This window comes from Pseudoliparis swirei, chromosome 8, assembly GCF_029220125.1.
Source record: "Pseudoliparis swirei isolate HS2019 ecotype Mariana Trench chromosome 8, NWPU_hadal_v1, whole genome shotgun sequence".
NCBI lineage: Eukaryota > Metazoa > Chordata > Actinopteri > Perciformes > Liparidae > Pseudoliparis > Pseudoliparis swirei.
The window spans coordinates 6,580,182-6,599,170 of NC_079395.1; the positions used below are offsets into that span (position 1 = coordinate 6,580,182).

The 18,989-nt window shown below is 42.1% G+C and overlaps 1 protein-coding gene across 1 annotated transcript in view; it reads left to right on the forward strand.

Moving 5' to 3' along the window:
- The window catches only part of LOC130198387 (collectin-12-like), a 44,464-nt gene that overhangs the window by 11,082 nt on the left and 14,393 nt on the right, over positions 1-18,989 (forward strand). The window contains 3 exon segments of the mRNA XM_056421538.1: positions 15,878-16,000; positions 17,689-17,775; positions 17,920-18,963. Coding sequence (XP_056277513.1) covers positions 15,878-16,000; positions 17,689-17,775; positions 17,920-18,963 — 1,254 coding nt within the window.

Here is an 18,989-nt window from a genome sequence, read left to right on the forward strand (position 1 = left end):
GAGAGCTGAAGAGGGCAATGTGGGCCTTCAGGGTCTATATATGCTAGTGCTGCGCTTTGTCAGCAATGTGTCGAGGGGAAGAGGGGGATGGAAAAAGAGAAACAAATACAACCTCAATTGGAGTTCACAAAAGTTAATTAATCTAAATATTTTACAACTTCTTTCTTTATTTGAGTGTTTCCCGGGGCTCAGTAGTTACTTCTACCTTTTTTAATATGCCTCATTTTTTTTCTAATTCAAGAGGGAAACATTTGTCAACAGTTTTATTTTTGGCCGACGAGTCACATTCCTTGCTCGACCTATTTTTGGGAGCACAACAGCAAGTGGTTTTAATTTACAAGGACTTTATTATGAGAAAAGAATGTTTTGGGAATGCCTGCTTGTTACCTTAAGCCCCCTCCAGGGGATGCATGCATGCAGTTTGTGTTATTTCGCCCTAATGAAAGATTACTCGCTCATGTTTTCAATAATGAGCGCAGTGAGTCAGAGAGGGAAGAAAGACAGAGAAAACATTAAAGGATTACAGAGAAGCAGACGTTACCAATAGGGTGACTAAAAGAGAGACAGATAAAGCAACACAGAGCACTGCTGAGTTGACTTGTTGATCTTATTGCAGACCTGCAGATCTGCAGGAGCTGTCTGTGACTGGTCAAAAAGATGATGGGTCAATCCTGGATTGACCAATGACAGGCAGCCGGGATTGCTTCCCAGAGATGACACAAATCACTGCATCCTGGCAGGGGCCAGCGTAAAGCATGCCATGAGAGAGGAGGACTGGGGGGGGATAGATAAGCATAGGTCAGCTGCAGGTCAGCTGCACTCAAGAGCAGCCGCTCTGTTTAACACCCAGCTTAACACAGATGGTGATGACTCTGATGCAGACGTGTGATGAAGATAAATCAGCTGCAACGCATCTTGCCAGTGGAGGCATGTGTTCACACATCGGAGGCAAATCAGCATGACATATGACTACTTCAGAAGGAAAATGGCATCAAGTTTAGTTTTTCAGTCTTTTTTCTTTTTTTCACCCGGAGCTGTTAGAAAGCAGGGTAACAGTTTTCTTTTTTTCATCACAGTGTCCTTATTAATTCATCCTGGACAATTCTGGTTCAGGAATAATTTATCCACTGCCAATGGTTGGTCCAAATGCAGGAAGGTATTTGCCCTTTGTGCACTGAGACTGACAGTAATCGTGTGTTCCCACAAGCTTTTTTGGCACACAACGAAGTATTTGTGTCGTTCGAGTTATATCACAGATACTTGGGTTGTTGTTGACCTCGACGATCAGCTTTTCTACTTTTTGTTTTTTGTTGTGGTTAATCTGAGTTTTGAGAACCAATATGGTTCAGGTTTACAAGAAAACCTGGGATTGCTTATTCCCGAGTTGTTATCCCACGGTTCATAGAACATCTGCATAAAGTTGAACCTTTCTTGATTTTCCCATGTCCAAAAACCTGCCTTTTGAGTCTTTGAGTAGTAAATGTCCAGAGTTCACAATAATCATGTTACTTCTCCAGTGTTTGAGTCTGTATGTGTGATCACAGTGTACTTATGTGCATTTATTTACAGGCTGTTCTCATACAGTGTTGGTAGCTTTACCAAAGAATAATTAAATCACTGACATTTTTAGATATCCCACGAAATAAAATTGTATGTAATCCAGGTAATCACTAACCAGGTAAGATGAAGACTGTAAAAAGTCACATAGACACAAACCAACACCGGCCTTTCTCCTCCCTGTGTGAAACGAGACGTCGACGTTGATTTATTTGCCACGTAACTTCTGTTCCGTAATGCCACTTCCGTCGTTATTTAAACCCAAAACCTGAACCTTTTTAGACAACAAAACTATTGTTGAGGACAACAATAGTTTTGTTGTCTAAACCTAAGTTGTTTCTTGTGATGGCTAAAGTTTATTTTGAAAAGACCGAATGCATGAAACAAGCGGGAAATGACACGTGTTCCTGGACATTTTTAGAAAAAATGCATGAAAATTCTTTGAATGACCGTGAACAGTAAGCGGGAGTTACATTGGCAGGAAGCAGCAAGCAGTGCTCAGCATCGGTTTATATATGGAACCGCCTGATGTCAAGTAGGGAACATGTTCATATCTGGAACAGCATGAACTCCTGCATGGCGCCATTTCTTATCCAGCTTGGAGTTCAAAATGAGCTCCAGCTGCCTTGATTTCCATCTTATCTTCACAGCAAGCTCTTATTAAAAACATACCGTACAGATATCGCTATGCAGAGAGAAAGACCCCTATCAACTCAATATGTCAATGGAAAAGGATTTCACGTCTAAAACCAGACAGTGGTAGCGTTTCAGTGGAGCTTTAGTCAGTAAGCTGTGTTTTATGTAGTCGTGGTTGTTTTGACCCAAGTCGGCTTAACCACCTCATCAACCTTCTTCACACCATGTCATGCTCCGTGTCTCCGAGGGGTACGTCGGCCAATGGCAAAGAAGCACCGGCAACCGACAGTCGCCTGGTCCGGTGTCTTTTTCCACATAACTGATGTTTGTTGAGCTCTCCTTTCTCTGCAGGTGTTGGCTCAAACACAAGAATAACACACACACAAGTATTAGAAGTGTCTGACTCCATTTTCTGTCAACTAGTCTCAGATATGCCGAAGAAATGCTACGCTGCATGTGGCTGAGCTTCGGTGTTAAACTTAATGGAGGTTTTTTTGGCTCCAGAGAGGGCCAACGTCAACCTCGCTGCTTCCTCTGTTTGAAAACCCCCCACAAAAAAACAGCAGAAAGCGAGAATGAAGAATGTGTATTTTTCTTTGTGCAGTGAGTCAGTGCAGCTCACCGCCTCTCAGACCTGCCTGCGCTGTGTTTGTTGCTCTGGCCTTGATTACGTTGGCAACACACGAGCACACCATTCACAGGTCTTTCTTGTTTACACTTTAGTACAGTTTCTCTTTTTTGAGATACAGACAAATGTTGAGTGTTGTGCAAAGTGGCCAGCCATGTGGAGTTATTCTTTCTTATGTGGTTCTTTCCTTTGACTCTGCTCTCAAGTGTTTTTAGATGACTGTTTCAAGTCAGGCGTCATGTGTTTGTGTTTTCACATCTGTACATCTGCTGCAAAAGAAAGATATCAGAACCGCCTGACTGAACATAATCGGAGCAGCTTTTATGTCTGCGGCATCAACTTCGCCGCGTTACGTCGAGTAGCACGATAATCGCTGCGCATTGCGCCAAGACAGATTTTCTCACTTGTTTACGAGACTTCCGACACTTCACCCGTTAAATGGAGGTTAATTAAATTAAATTTGTAGAGATTATAAAGCATTACACAATTATCTTTTGTCTTTCTAGACACACAGTTTTTTCTTCTTCTTTTTTCTTCTTACCACTGTGTAAACAAGTGTATACATGTGTGCAAGATGTTTAAATAGTTACCCGTTGGCCCTTCTGTACATCAAGCACGGCCTGTGCCACATTAATGGGGATAATGTTCCCGAAAAGGAATGCGGCTATTGAATCTTTAAAGTTTTTTAATTTGTGTAATAGCACTTGCTAAGACACAAAGTTAGCGCTCGCTAAGAAGAGTTGTCTTGTCATGTAAATCAAGCTATGCTGATTTAAGAGATGTTATTTCTGTGCATTGATTCTCCACACGCTGCATATGGCATCAGTAACATCAAAGATAGGCCATAAGTATCTTTCTGGCTCTAGCACAGGAAGAAGACACCCCCATTCTTAAGATTCTGATGCGATTAGTTGTGTTTGCAACTGTGGAAACGGCTGGACAGCAACAGACCTGTTTGATTCAATAATGATTGGAGGTAGAGCAGGAATCCAAAAGCCTTGAGCCACTTAATGAACACAATGTTCTGTATTGGGGGGCCACAATAAGAGAGGGATCCCAGAAACCTTCATGACTAGACTGCACCAACAACGATTGCGAAAATATCATGTCTCTATGTTGTACAATTGAAATATGGCATATATTGATACAATGTTAATTTAAAGGGACAGTTCATCTCAAATCAAACGTACTCATGTCTCCTCTTACCTGTAGTCACGATTGTTTTCGTGTGAGTTGCCGGGTTTTGGAGATATCGGCCATGAAAAAAATAAATGATCATGTTGCATGCAGGAACTATGGTTGAAAGAAAATAGTTGTAACGTAAAACTTTGCGCTTTAATAATGCATTACATGATGTTTTGGCACAGACCACAGTGCAGCTACACTGGCCTGAGCTGGCAGTTAGACCTCCCTCTCTGTGGTCGGCGTCTTACCCCCCCCCCCAAAAAAAAGCCAGACTTGGCTGGACGGCTGGACGGCAGGCTGGGTCCAACCCGGTGTGGTTTCAATGGCTGGGCGATGAAGTTTGCAAGTGGTGTGTGGCGATGGTATTGAGTACAGCACCGACTCAGGCTGACGGTCATCAGGCTGGTGATCGATGGTTGTTGCTGATTCCGTGTCTTAAGTGCTTCCACGCCGGGCCTCACAGCATTCATGACCACACAGAAACTCAACCGTACAGATGGTCCGTGGCGTTAACTGCACAGTTCAACTTGGCACCCGAGCAGCGGTTTGGGGTTTGCATGAATGTGTGACGATATATTCTTAACCCACGCGATAAAATATGTCTCAGTTTATTTCTCTTTCTGTTTTTGTGGCGAGGTAGCGATTAGGACGTGTCAGGCTTTTTGATTGATTTCACTGCGTAGGATTTTTAAATGTCTTCCCAGTCTCAGATTATTATTAGTTGTTTTTTTCTAACATGTTTGCAATTATAGATCTTTTAAATATTGATCACACTTATACAACCCACGGTGCACAAACAGAGTGCAACACGTTTTTTCCTGGCAGTGGGAAGATTAGTTATTGAGATATTATGAGATCACAACGCCACATGGAGGTTTCAGTCCAAGAATTCGACATTCTGTAAGTTCTTGCTTAACGAGACCCTCATGTGCACTTATCCTAACCTTTTGAATGACTTAAACCGGAATTTAATATTCCATCTGGGTTTTGTCATCGAAGTGACAATTGTTTTTATTGTAATCATGTTTCACATGTTGGCAGACTATATATATCACTCGCCGTGCCTTGGGAACCAAATATGAACCATGCAGCTCTTATTGGAGAGGTGCTTTTTAGGATTGAGATTGGCTCTTCAGCCGAATCTGATCAGCCATTGATTAACATGACAGACCATTCGTCATTTGGGGAACATTTTGACTTTGATACACTTGTTTTCTATACCAAAAACAACATATATGAGCACTTTGCTACCAGCAGTTGTCAATGAACTGAACAGTTAGTAATGTTACCTTTGTGAGTCCAGTTTGCTTGTTTCTTTACGTATTCATCTTTATTAAACCAGCCGCTGTAAGACCGTTATGTGCTGGCTCTGCCATTGTTTTACTACGGGGAGGGTGAGGGAGAGCGGAAGCGCTACAGCTCAAAATTGCTTCAATATATATCAACTTTGGCCCGAGTTGCGCTGCCTTAGCGAGATGACCGCTTTATGTGACATCACCACTTTGATGTACCAGCGCTGCTCTTCGCCTGGAGCCTAAAACCTTGCAGTGAGTTAACAGCTAATGTCTTATGACCGGAAGGCAGCTTTAATGTAACTCTTGATTATGGTAGAAACCTTCAATGGAGGCGAGTTTAGCTGCTCAACGGCTTAAATAGGCGTACAGTGAGGGCAGAAAAACAAATTTTTAACATTCTAACAGGTCATAAGTCAAAGACAAGAGAGTAGATGCTCATGTGTTGTCACTGACATGGTGAACGTGAGGATCAACCCCCTCTTCTCTCTCTCTCTCTCTCTCTGAGGTTCACCTGGTCCTGTTTTACTTGAGGTTACCTCATTTCAACATGCCAACACTGGAACATGAGCATGAGGAGGGGGTCTCTAGTTCTCCTCTCAGGCCAAGAAAGCTAGTTTATGGCTTCCATGTTTTTCTAAATTCATGGATGTGAATGTTGGTAACTTAAATGTCCGTTTTAAAGGAGCACATTTTGCTGCAGATACTATTAAAAGCATTTTTGTGTGTACTTTTTTTCAAACCGTCGACCCTTCGGAGAAAAATACTTTACGCTTTTAATACAATGTGTGTATTCACATGTGTAACAACTGGTTATCAGGTTGAACTAAGTAACTTAGACCATGTTTAGTAAACGGCATATCCATGTGCACTGATCTCTTCACAGCACAATATTGATTTTGAAATGGTTCTCCAAGCCATTGGTTCAGGCTCAGTTTTACAGCACGGGCATATATAATAAAAATCTATCATCTCGCAAAAACACAGAGATGCATAATCATTATTTAAAGTGTCTAAAGAAGTTTCATTTTGGCGTAGAAATATAGCTTGTCATGAATTAATAAGTCCTTAGTGTTTTTGCTCAAGTGAACCTTCTTGCCCTTGCGAGTGTCGATGCAGGTGCTATTTGAGTTGCATTTTACAGCTTTCCCTTGGAGTATTCATTCTCAATTAAATAAATAAAAAATCCTGCCTGCCAACTCCATCTCGGCTTGCCAGCTCACGGTGGACCAACATCCCATCCCTGAAACTTTCTAAAAGCTGGGACTCTCAACACTCAAATATTTCTCTCCAAATATCACCATCCAGTCAGACCAGAGACTAACACTGAACCTCGATTTGAGTCTTTGATGGAAACTGCTGACTGGGACACACAAGCTTTTTGATATTCAATCCTACCCGGCGAAGTATCCCTGATCCAGGGATCCATGCAGCTTTGTTTACGAGGCACACTTGCACGCTTAAAAGTCGGTTTCTTGAGATTACGATATGGACCTATATGTCATAGTCTGTCTTCTTCTAACCAAGCACAGATGGGATGACAAAACTTGATCTAATCAACTCCATTTTTTACCGCTTCATTGGATCTAAATCCCCATTTTATAGGCCATCTTACTTCTCTACCAATCACGCTGGTTGTGCCTTTTAGCACTTTGAAAAACAGCAGCCAGCTCAGCGAATCAAGAAATGCACTATAAAGTTTCAACAGTCAACTCTGTTCCACTGACAGATGCCATTTTCTCCTCTTGCATGCTTCTCTCAACGGATATACCAATGTTCATTATTTCCAAATGTTTCACTCTTGTTGTTGCCCAACTTCCACGAAACTTCCAACTGTCTATAAGCATGCCAGGAGTGGACACTTGTGCGACTTGCACTTATATACACTTTTCAAGGACAATGTAATCTTTGAAAGTTGAAAGATTGCAGTGGCTCTCGAAAAGTATATCAACATGTTCAAGAGATTTTCACACACAAAAAAAGTTTAATTAATAATAATAATAATAAAAAAGTTCAGTATCATGGATATTATATTTATTTATTTATTTCGCAACCCAGAGGAACACAGCAACATGCAATTGTAGCCATTTGCAACACAATAAAAACAAGACGAAAGAAACGGGTATGCATTATTTCCGTGCATTTTTTTTTTTACATCAAGAGGAACATAAACAGCAGGAAACATTGTTCATCAATTTTGACCGTGTCTGAGCAGCAGATTCCACAACCTCTCATCCCACCGGAGTCCTGCTTTCTGTCCCTTCGGCAAATGTCCCCTTCTTAATCATTTTTGTTCAGCATGTTTTATAGTCAGCCATATAATATAAGACTTGAGGGATAATAACATGCTAAAGAGGATGTTTTCCAGCCCATATTGCCCTGCATATCCCAGTGTGGTGTTTACGTTAAAGTCCGTGGCCAAGGTCTTCAAAGGACACTTTTCAGCTGTGTCAGCTTTAGGCAATGTGTTTTGTGTGCGTGTGTGTGAGTATGGGTAATGAGGGCATCTCATCCTGTTCAGACATTAAGTCATCCATATGTTATTTCTCTTTAACAGCCCAACATACAGATATACAGGTGGCTGTAAACCACTGATCTCCTTCCTCATCATGAGTACCATGGACAAGGTTTATTATAAAAACAATCAACTCGCGCATGCGCGACCAGTAAATTAGCAGATTTCTTTTTTTGTTATTAAATATTTTTGTTGCTTACAAACTTGTTCTACACTTCAGCCCACTATAGTTAGCGGTAATGCCTGAATGACTGGTTTGCTAACCGACATTAACTCCAGAAGAAGAAGAAGAAAGGAGACGAAAACCGAAGAAGAAGGCTGGCCTGTGTGTGAGCGCGGGGGGGGGGGGGGGGCTAATGTGTGAAAAGAGGCGCACCGCAATGGAGATGCAACGAGGGCGAGGGCCGCAGAGTGAGAGGTCAGAGGGGATCCTCACCACCGAGCGGCGTCCCCGTCCCCCGAGTTGAATCTCTGGGTCGACTCAGCCGACTCACATGTCTGCCCCTATAGACTGATGTTCACGGTAAACGCATTCGATCGGGAGCGCGCGAGGATTTTGATAAAGTTAGCGGAAGGATTTAAGTGACAACATCCGGTTTTGCAAAGTTAGCGGAAAGAACCACGTGAAACAACATCCGTTTTTCAAAATAAGATGTCGACAAATCATACACGAACATATAAAAGTAAACAATGAACTGATTTTGTATCTTTATAGATCATTTCTGAGATTTAGCTTAAATTATGCTAACATTAAAACATTTTTACTGGACCAAGGAAGAGTTTATCAAAATTAGTCAGTCTTTTGTATGTTAAGAAAAGTCCTGTATATAGATTTCCCCAAGAGTTCCAGGAAATGAATAATGCAGATGTGTTCCATACATATCTGAAATCCCCTACAATAGCAATCAAACAATTTTAATGTAACAATTAGGACATTTTTCAAAGTAAAAGTCCTAAATGTTTAAAGAAATCGGTAATTTCTTTAATGTTTGAGTTGCTTTATATATGTATTTCTTCATAGTCCTAGGCAATAATGCTACACAATAAATAGAATGCTTCAATCGACTCGGTGATCGGTATTATCGGTGATCGGCAGATACTGATTTCAGTGATCGTGATCGGCACCAAAACCTGATCGGTGCATCTCTAATCATAACATCATCAAACCCTAGATGGTATTGAAAAGAGAACGTGCTGCATAGTAATATTTATTTTTGATTCCGTTTCCTAAAAGAAACTGCTTTCTATGAATGCATTCAATCAATGGGTGGGGGGTGGTGAGAGTGTGCTCACCCGTGCGCGCATCACGCCAGAACTTCGATGTCGGCGCGCGCATCGCTCTGTCACGCGACCGAGAATTGTTGACGGGGTTAGACGAAAATTACAGAGTGGCGGGTGGAGATTTCACCCTGTTATAATGGTAGAGAAACACTGGAGTTGATAAGCGTGTCTTCTTGTCTGATCAATACACAACTGTGAGGTGCGTGAATGGACAGATCGGCCAGCTGCTGATCACTCACTCAATAGCTCGACTTGCTTGAATAGCGCGCAAACATTTTTTTTGGGGAGCACCGAAGACCCATTATGACCCAGGAAAAACCCTGTGTGCGCCCCTAAATTTTCTGCTTGCGCCCCTAAAATTTTAAGTTAGGGGCCACTGTGCTCCTAGTAAAAAAAGTTAGTCTGGAGCCCTGCTATCTCTAAATATTAGAATATCATGAAAAAGTATACTAGTAGGGTATTAAACAAATCACTTGAATTGTCTAATTAACTCGAAACACCTGCAAGGGTTTCCTGAGCCTTGACAAACACTCAGCTGTTATAAATCTTTTTTTTTACTTGGTCTGAGGAAATATTAACATTTTATGAGATAGGATTTTAGAGTTTTCTTAAGCTGTAAGCCATAATCAGCAATATTAAAAGAATAAAAGGCTTGCAATATTTCAGTTGATTTGTAATGAATCCAGAATGCATGACATTTTTGTTTTTTTAATTGCATTACAGAAAATAAAGAACTTTATCACAATATTCTAATTTTCTGAGACAGTCCTGTATATTTATTTATTACGCAACCCAGAGGAACACAGCAACATGCAATTGTAGCCATTTGCAACACAATAAAAACAAGACGAAAGAAACAGGTCTGCATTATTTCCGTGCATTTTTTTTTTATATCAAGAGGAACATAAACAGCAGGAAACATTGTTCATCAATTTTGACCGTGTCTGAGCAGCAGATTCCACAACCTCTCATCCCACCGGAGTCCTGCTTTCTGTCCCTTCGGCAAACGTCCCCTTCTTAATCATTTTTGTTCAGCATGTTTTATAGTCAGCCATATAATATAAGACTTGAGGGATAATAACATGCTAAAGAGGATGTTTTCCAGCCCATATTGCCCTGCATATCCCAGTGTGGTGTTTACGTTAAAGTCCGTGGCCAAGGTCTTCAAAGGACACTTTTCAGCTGTGTCAGCTTTAGGCAATGTGTGTTTTGTGTGCGTGTGTGTGAGTATGGGTAATGAGGGCATCTCATCCTGTTCAGACATTAAGTCATCCATATGTTATTTCTCTTTAACAGCCCAACATACAGATATACAGGTGGCTGTAAACCACTGATCTCCTTCCTCATCATGAGTACCATGGACAAGGTTTATTATAAAAACACCTGAAACGCAATGTTTAAAAAACCGCAGCCCTGTATTCTTATTATTGTGCTTGGCATGAGGGGATTAAGTATCGACTGTTTGTGTGCGTCCTTTAATTTGGCTCCACTGTAACACGGTCCAGATGTTCTAGAGGACCAGGGTCCGATTTAAAGTGTCATAAACCTTTTCGCAGCGAGTGAAAAAAACAAAACATGGCCCAGGCTTGCTCAGCAATTCAGGGACCCTAATGTCTGCGTAATTTGTCTTAGTGGAAACTTCCCGTGTTTGAGAGTGTTTACTTGTTAACATTCCAGTTGGCGACTATTATAACTGGGTTAGCTATCAGAGCGAGAGGGGGACACCAAGACCACAGGACACATGGCTCAATTAAAGGGTTCAACTTTGTCTTAAGGAAGAAGTCAGAAGAACCAGTTCTTTAAGTGCAAGCTGCACCGTGCTAGATTAATACGTATAATTACATTAGTCTCATCGGTATAAATGGCAGTGTATTGCAAAAGAGAAGTCAACCAATCCATTAAGTCACTTTATTTACCTAGAAGAGGGACAAACTAGTAACCAAAACTAAACTGGAGTGAAGTACAAATCTTCTGCTCTACAATGGTCCACCACTTTGATCCAGACTAAACTATTAGTTGACTTGCCATGATATTTTGCAAAAACATTCATGGCCACCTTGAGTCCCCATGACCTTCATTGACCGCAAACTTCAGGCCCAAACTTCCGCTTCTCCAACACGTTGGTACATCAGCCCCGGGTGTACTTAGTTATGCTGAGCACTGCTGACTGTTTAACTGTCAAATGTTAGCATGCTAAGCCAGTAAACTAAGACGGGAGCATGGGAAACACAACACATGTTAAACATTAGCATTTAGCTCAAGGCACCATTGGCCTCAAAACAGCCTCACAGAACCGCTTGCAATGCTGTCGACACTGTCTTGTTAACCTTCCCCTCATTCTTGCCGTTTTCATATGAAATATTAACAGGCCTACCGTCAACTATACTTGAGGTATTTGTTAATGGGTTCCTACATGTGAAATTGTCTGCCTCGCCAAGAGGCTATAGGCTGTTATTGTTAAGTCTTCATTCAAGTGGATTGGAGTAATGAGGCAAATTAACTCAGTACTGAAACTTGTATCTCAAGTGAATCCTCAGTGATCCACTGTGGTTTGTTGTATATGCATTTATTTATCTATTTTGGTTATTGGAGGCAATTTTAAAAAAAAATTCAGGAAGGCTGATTATGGAAATGTAAAACTGTAAATTAGTTGTCATTTTAGGGTTGACAGTTTGTATTTGCAGACATACACTACCGTTCAAAAGTTTGGGATCACCCAGACAATTTCGTGTCTTCCATGAAAAATCACACTTGTATTCATCAAATGAATATACAATATAGTCAAGACATTGACAAGGTTAGAAATAATGATTCATATTTGAAGTATTAATTTTGTTCTACAAACTTCAAGCTCAAAGGAAGGACAGTTGTATAGCTTATATCACCATCATAACTGTTTTCAGCTGTGCTAACATAATTGCACAAGGGTTTTCAAATCATCCATTAGTCTTCTAAGGCGATTATCAAACACAATGTACCATTAGAACACTGGAGTGATAGTTGATGGAAATGGGCCTCTATACACCTATGGAGATATTTCATTAGAAACCAGACACTTCCACCTAGAATAGTCATTTACCACATTAACAATGTAGAGAGTGTATTTCTGATTAATTTAATGTTATCTTTATTGAAAAAACAGTGCTTTTCTTTGAAAAATAAAGTCATTTCTATTTCTAAGTGATCCCAAACTTTTGAACGGTAGTGTATATGGTAACATAACTGCTTAAAAGACTAAATATGTGTGTTCCCTTTGTAAATGTGAGACCACATCCAGGTGGAGTAAAGAGGCGTGGCCTGTCCGTGGGACCACATCCGGCTGTGGTAGTCACCCAGTTACTGGACGCGACTTCGTATTAACACCGTGCACAAAGGGTCTTCACACAAAAAGGCTCTCGTCTGGACAGGCTTTCTTTGTGTTGCCATGGAAGTTTCCACTGCCGGCCAGGAGTGAGTCTGGCTGGCAGGCAAGTCTCATGTCAGGTACATGGAAGAAGGGAATAAGTGTTGAGACATTTTTTTTCTTTGACTGACTCCGAGTGCAAATGAAATACAGCTGTTTTACAGACACCACTCTGGACTTCCCCCATCTTTCTCTCTCTGCCTCTTTTTGCGTTGTCCTTGTTTCTCTGAACTCTGTACTTCGGTTTCTCAACAGTGAGCTAATTGACATCGACAAAGCCAAACCACAACTGACCGAAACTTCTTCTTCGTAAGAGTTATGTGTGCAACTCTCACGCTGGTCAAATACATTCCAGGAAATGTTCCAGTGATAGTGTCTTTGTTATCTCGTATCAAGACTACGTATGAAGTACGGAAATATGAAGTACAGCTTAGGCTGATGGGTATCCTTAGTTTACAGGAATTTGGTCGTAAATCCCTGTATTTGATTAATTAAATTCTTGACCTGATGGTGGCGCTGTTGTACATGAATGTCACCGAACGTCATGGTAATCCATCTCGTAGATGTTTCCGATGTTTTATTGGAGACGTGAACAGTCTGACCTTCCGGTGTTGCTAGAGTAACACTCGGGTGAACACCACAGTAATTCGGATTCATCCATTGGACATTATGAATGTCCTCAGCTAATTCAAAGGGTAATCTATTCAGTTGTGGAGAAATGTCCAATGGACGGTATCGTCCCTTTATTGGAAGCATGCTTGAAAGGTAGTTATACAATCGATGCTCATGGGTATTTATTTTGTCTTGGTCTATAAATTCAGCCCATGAATGATGATGTAAATACAAAAAAACAAGCCAAAGCTGGAGCGACATGGTTCTCACATGTAACAGCGACAATATGTTAGCTACAGTCTTCTTCGTGTTACCGCTGCTCTTTCGACGCTTTTATGGCATTTATGTATGTCTTGTGGATAATCTGGCTGGATTCCAGCTCGTTGATTGGGACGTCCTGGCTGCCGTCCAGCTTCTTAACCCCCCCACACCCGTCTTCTGCGCCGTTTCGTTAAACAATGTGTTTTCACTCAGCTCATGACATGTACGTGTCAGCATGTTTATGTACTGTGGTAGTTTATGAGTGGAGAGCGTGAAGTCTTAACGGCCCTTTGGATATGCAACGCGAGTGAGGTGCATCATGGGGGCTTGTAGCACTGAGCTGAGAAGAAGATGTGCGTTTGAGCCTTGGAATTAGCTTTTTCATCGGATAGACAGTGAGTTCAGTCTCAGAAATGTTTACGATAGTTTACGTTACATTACATTTAGCACTTTTATCCAAAGCGACTTACATTCATACTCCGTCGAACAGCTATGGGGAGCAATTCAGGATCAAGTGTCTTGCTCAAGGACACATCGTCTTGGACTTATGACAAAGGAAGCCATCAAATACCGAATAAAGAATCCCAGTTTGGCTTTCTTTCTGATTTTCATTCAACAGAATGGTGCAGCTGTACTTACTTACATCATTACTCTGTGCTGCATCTCAATTGCTGAAGCAAAATCCCCAATCAGAAAACAGAAAATACTCACACGACCCTGGATGAGTTTCCATGTTCGTTCAGTGGCAGCATCGCTGCTGTGGGGAAGTGACAGTCCAGGTGGAAACTGGTCCCTGTCCGGTTCTACAACACAGTTTGAGGATTTTCCCATGATGACCACATGGCTTAAACCTCCATATTCCAAGTCAGAATCCAAAGCTGATGGAGCATTTTCCATATGTGCCCCTTCAACACGGGGGCAGAATTGCACTCCTAAAAAAATGTCAGACTCACAATGGAAAGGTTTCTAAATTGTTGCAGCAGAACCAGAGATTTTTTCTTTATTTTATTTTATTTGTTTGCATTTTTCCAGTCATCAAGGCAATCTGAGACCGCAGACTGATGACAGAAACGTTCATGTCACGGTCGTGCTTTTGTATGATACGATCTGAATTACAGGGTAATAATAAAGGTATGTGAGGGCATTGTACCGAGAAGAATCTGTTGTTTTATGTTGGTAGTTGGGTTGTGTACAAGTTAACTATTGAAGCACGTAGAATGGCAATAGTCTGGGGGAAAAAGCTTAGACTGTGAGAAAGTATTTGAAATTCAGTGAACCTGTAAGCACGAGAGACACACACACACACACACACACACTTTGCTCTTGACCCAGAACCTGCAGACGCTCAGCTGCTTGTTTACATGGTTTGATGTTGTCCTGTAAGCGCCATGTGGTCAGGGCCAGTGGGTGGGGGGGTTCTCTGATGGAGCTCTCCACACTGGCTCCCAACATGAGGCTCTCAGCACACATAAGGACAACAGCGGCCTGCATATCCATATCTGGGTCCAAGGCTGGGCGGGCCCCTTTGAGGTGGTCAGACGTGATGTTTGCACAGATGTGTGGGTTCAGTACCCCTCTGGTGGTCCGGGCCCACCCCTGACTGTGACGGCTGGAACCTCTTGTGGTTATACATTCAGTTCCATCACGGGTGACATGACTTAAAGGGAAAGAGATGGGTCTCTGATACTCTGAAGGCACGGGGACCTTTTGTAGCTTCTCCCACTGGAATCAATTGACTTACACAAAATACCAAGGGCCTCTGTATGTTTTGAATAGATCAATGCAAACTGGGGCACAAACAGTCCAGCAATGAGATGGGTTGCACCCACACTGCAGGATGCCACCAAATCCCACTAAATGTCCCTTTAAGACAAGTAATACCAAAAAGTGTATTTAAAAAAGTTTTGTTTTTGCTCAGTATGTTTTTTTCACAACCTTCCTGTCTGAATTTTTTTCTCCATATTTCCACAAATTGTCTTCTTCTATAATCTGAATTAAGATCAACACACATATCTGTATTGCCCGAGGCTACGTGGTCCGCTCTAAACATCCTGCCGATATATAATGTTTAGCATTGTATCACATGGTGTTGGTAGTTCTGAGGTCACAGGGTTCAGATAAGTGAACATCTGTCACATGAATGCCCAGAGATTGCACTGCACAGTGGTTACAGGTCGGACGGCAACGAGGAAAGACACAGAAAATGGAACGGTACCGCTTTGTCTCGGTTTCTCTGGCGTCTGGCGAACACATGTGCAGCGTTTTAAAAGTTTCACATTGAGTCATATATTCATGAGGCCAAATGTTTTCGATTGATACTTGGCTGAAGAAAATCCCAGCGTGACCCACTTTGGACACGCAGTACTAAACTTAGTTATGAAATGAAAAACAATAACCGTTGGTTGGTTTTCATGAACTCTAGGCTGCACAACATTTGACTTACTACTGCTCAGAGCCACTTAATACTGTACACCGGTTTGTGACTCAGACTCTGTTTTATGTTGCAGGAATCCAGGAGGGTACGGAGTGCACCAAGTGCAAAAATGACTGGGCGCTGAGGGCGGCTATCGCCCTGCTCTACGTGCTCTGTGCCCTGCTCACCATCGCCGTGGCCGTCCTCGGATACAAAGGCAAGTGGAAACTAAACCCGACTGTGTTTTTCTTTTTTCTACTTCAGCTGTGGTCACATGACACCAATCAGACACATGTTTCAGAGTCACAGTCTCTAGATTAGCCTTCACAATTCCATTTCTTTAAAATCTACTAATATCCAAAGGTTCTTTAAAAGTCAGAATATCTTATATTCTGCACAATTAAGACATCAATCACGTATTAGATGCCATTAGATATCTTTATTTAAACAAATCTTCTGTTGTTTTAGCCTAATGTTGAACAGATTGTCCTGCATGTCTATTGAAACAAGGTCCCCAGAGGATGTGTCTTAATATTTTGGTGATTTATTTGATGACAATCTCATCTGTCAACCATTAGTTTCATCTTTTTTGAATTAAAAAAAATAATTTTATCAAAAGTCCAACTTCAGAGCCATCTGGTAAAATGATCTATCCAAGTCTTGCTCTTTTTATATTAGCATGGAGATGTTTGTAGACAATTTCCCAATGAATATATATAGTAAATGAATTATCCTATAATATATATATACTTTTAGCACATTTCTCCCTTTGCTTTCTATCTTTTTCTTTCTCATGGCTCGTATCACTGCAACACAATCGAAAAATAATTCCAAACAAGTCAGAGAGTCCAGTCTGAAGAGATTCCTTTGAGAGATCACACATGTTTTACTTCCAATCAAATTGATATCTTTTGGAGATTGGCCAGAGCTCCGGATTGATACCGTTTTTTGAGCAACATTGTCTTTACTGCAACCAATTGTTGCTGTTTCTCCTTGTTTAAAGCAGAAGGGCATTGATGTTGAAAAGAACCAAAGAGGAATCCCAGAGATCTCAGGCTCCATCAATATGGAATGTCCTTTGAGTATTAATCAGTCTCACATATTTGTGGCCCAAATCATAGAAAACCTCAAAATATCCTTGAGCAAAAATCATCAAGTCCTACCTGTTCCACTGGCGCCCTGACCTGGACAGACAACACATGGAATTCATCCAGTGAGGAAAATATGTTTTTTTTTGTCCCAAGTGGATGTTGTTGTTTCGTGTTTTTGTCACTTCTAGAATGATAACAGTGAAAGCCGGGGATGTTTTTAGGCGCCCACATACTGAGAGAAAAACAAGCGGTGGAGGAGAGGACACGGACTCTTGTTGCAGATGTGAGGTGGACAGAGAAAGTGGAACCAGAAGCAGCGTGTACTCGTGTGGTTTTAATCATGTGTTTGACATTGTTTATACTCTTGAAGTTGAATTTCTGAATGAACTCTGAACATTTTAATTTGTATTGATCAACAAAATCCAAGTTGCCCGGTTACAAAAAAAAAGTAGGAAACTCCACGCGGTTCAACATCCTTCTTTAAAAATTGCTGTTTGAGTTTCCAGTTATTTACTGGAGGGAAATAAAGACAGCAGCACCCTCTGTTGGTCACAATCAGTCTTTTTCATGTTATGGTGTGATATTTATGTATAAACAGAGGAAGAACTATTGAAATGCTTTGCCAAAGTAAAGGTAGAAATACGATATTAAATCATTCATTTAGAAGTAAAAGTACTCATTAAACAGCAGGGTTAAATTATTACATATTGGATTGTCAATACTGATCTATCTATCTATCTGTTATTACAGTATTGTCTATTTACCATAAACACCGTATACATCTATTTATTCCTTCTCCTTCTTCTTTTGTCAGTGGTCCAGAGAATGGACAATGTCACAGAGGGCATGCAGAATTATGGAGGCAAGATCAATGCTGTGGAGACAGACTTAAAGAAACTAGGTACGTCTCATAACCATAAGATGGAATTTTTTTAAACTAACAATCGCTGGGAACAACATTTTAAATGCAAGGAGGTCCTTTTTGACTTTACCATATGTTTGTTTGCTTTTATTGAACCTATCTGTGTGTGTGCCACCTTTTCAGATGATCAGACAGGAGAGAAGACAGTGAATGCCACGAGTAACATCAAGACCTTCAAGTCCGATCTGGACGCACTACAGAACCAACTGAACGATATTGCCCTCAGAGCGACCAGAAACAGAGATCTGCTGGACGGGCTTCAGATCACGGGCGACGACATGCAGGACGGCCACGTCTCGCTGAAGAGTTTCATGCAGGGCAACGAGGCCTCGTTGCGCGGGGTCAACCAGACATTGGCCTCCTACAGCGGCATGATTGACGAACTCCAGACGGACACTGCGCGGCTCCAGACAGAGATACAGGGCCAGGTCAAGGTGCAGAGTCAGACCCAGGTTGGTATCAGTGCACTAAACATCACGCAATCCCAGCAGCGCAATCTGCTCAGCACGCTGCAGAAGACGGTGGAGGGCGCTGGCCAGGCGGTGCAGAAGCTGAACAATGACTATCAGGGTCTGCAGCAGACGGCCAGACAGACCCGGGCTGACACACAGTGGCTGAAGGAAAAGGTCCAGAACCTCCAGGTGTTGGCAGCCAATAACTCAGCCCTGGCCCGTTCCAATGAGGAATCTCTGGATGACTTGGGGGCTCAGCTCAGCACACTGGCCAGCCAGATCCAGAACACCTCCACTCTCAACGAGGAGCACGGCCAGAACCTGCATGAGCTGATGGACCACCAGAGAGACCACGATAACGCCACCTCGTCGAAGTTTGACGAGGTGGAATCGAGGCTGGACAGACATGAGAATGACATGGACCGCGTGACCGGGAACATGAGCTTCGCCTCGCAGCTCCTCGGTGCCATCAGCTCCGACCTGAATGGCCTGAGGTCGTGCGCCGAGACGGTGATGCGACATTCGGACCTGCTGCTGGAGCTGAACGATAGTGTGACGGCGGCCAAGGCGGATGGCAAAGAGCTAAGCGCGCAGCACGATGAGATGGCAGCCAGGCTGGACAAGGAGGTCAGCAACCTCTCCGTGGTGATGGAGGAGATGAAGCTGGTGGACAGCAAGCACTCGAAGCTCATCACCAACTTCACCATCCTGCAGGGTAAGAACACAAGGCGCATTTGGTGC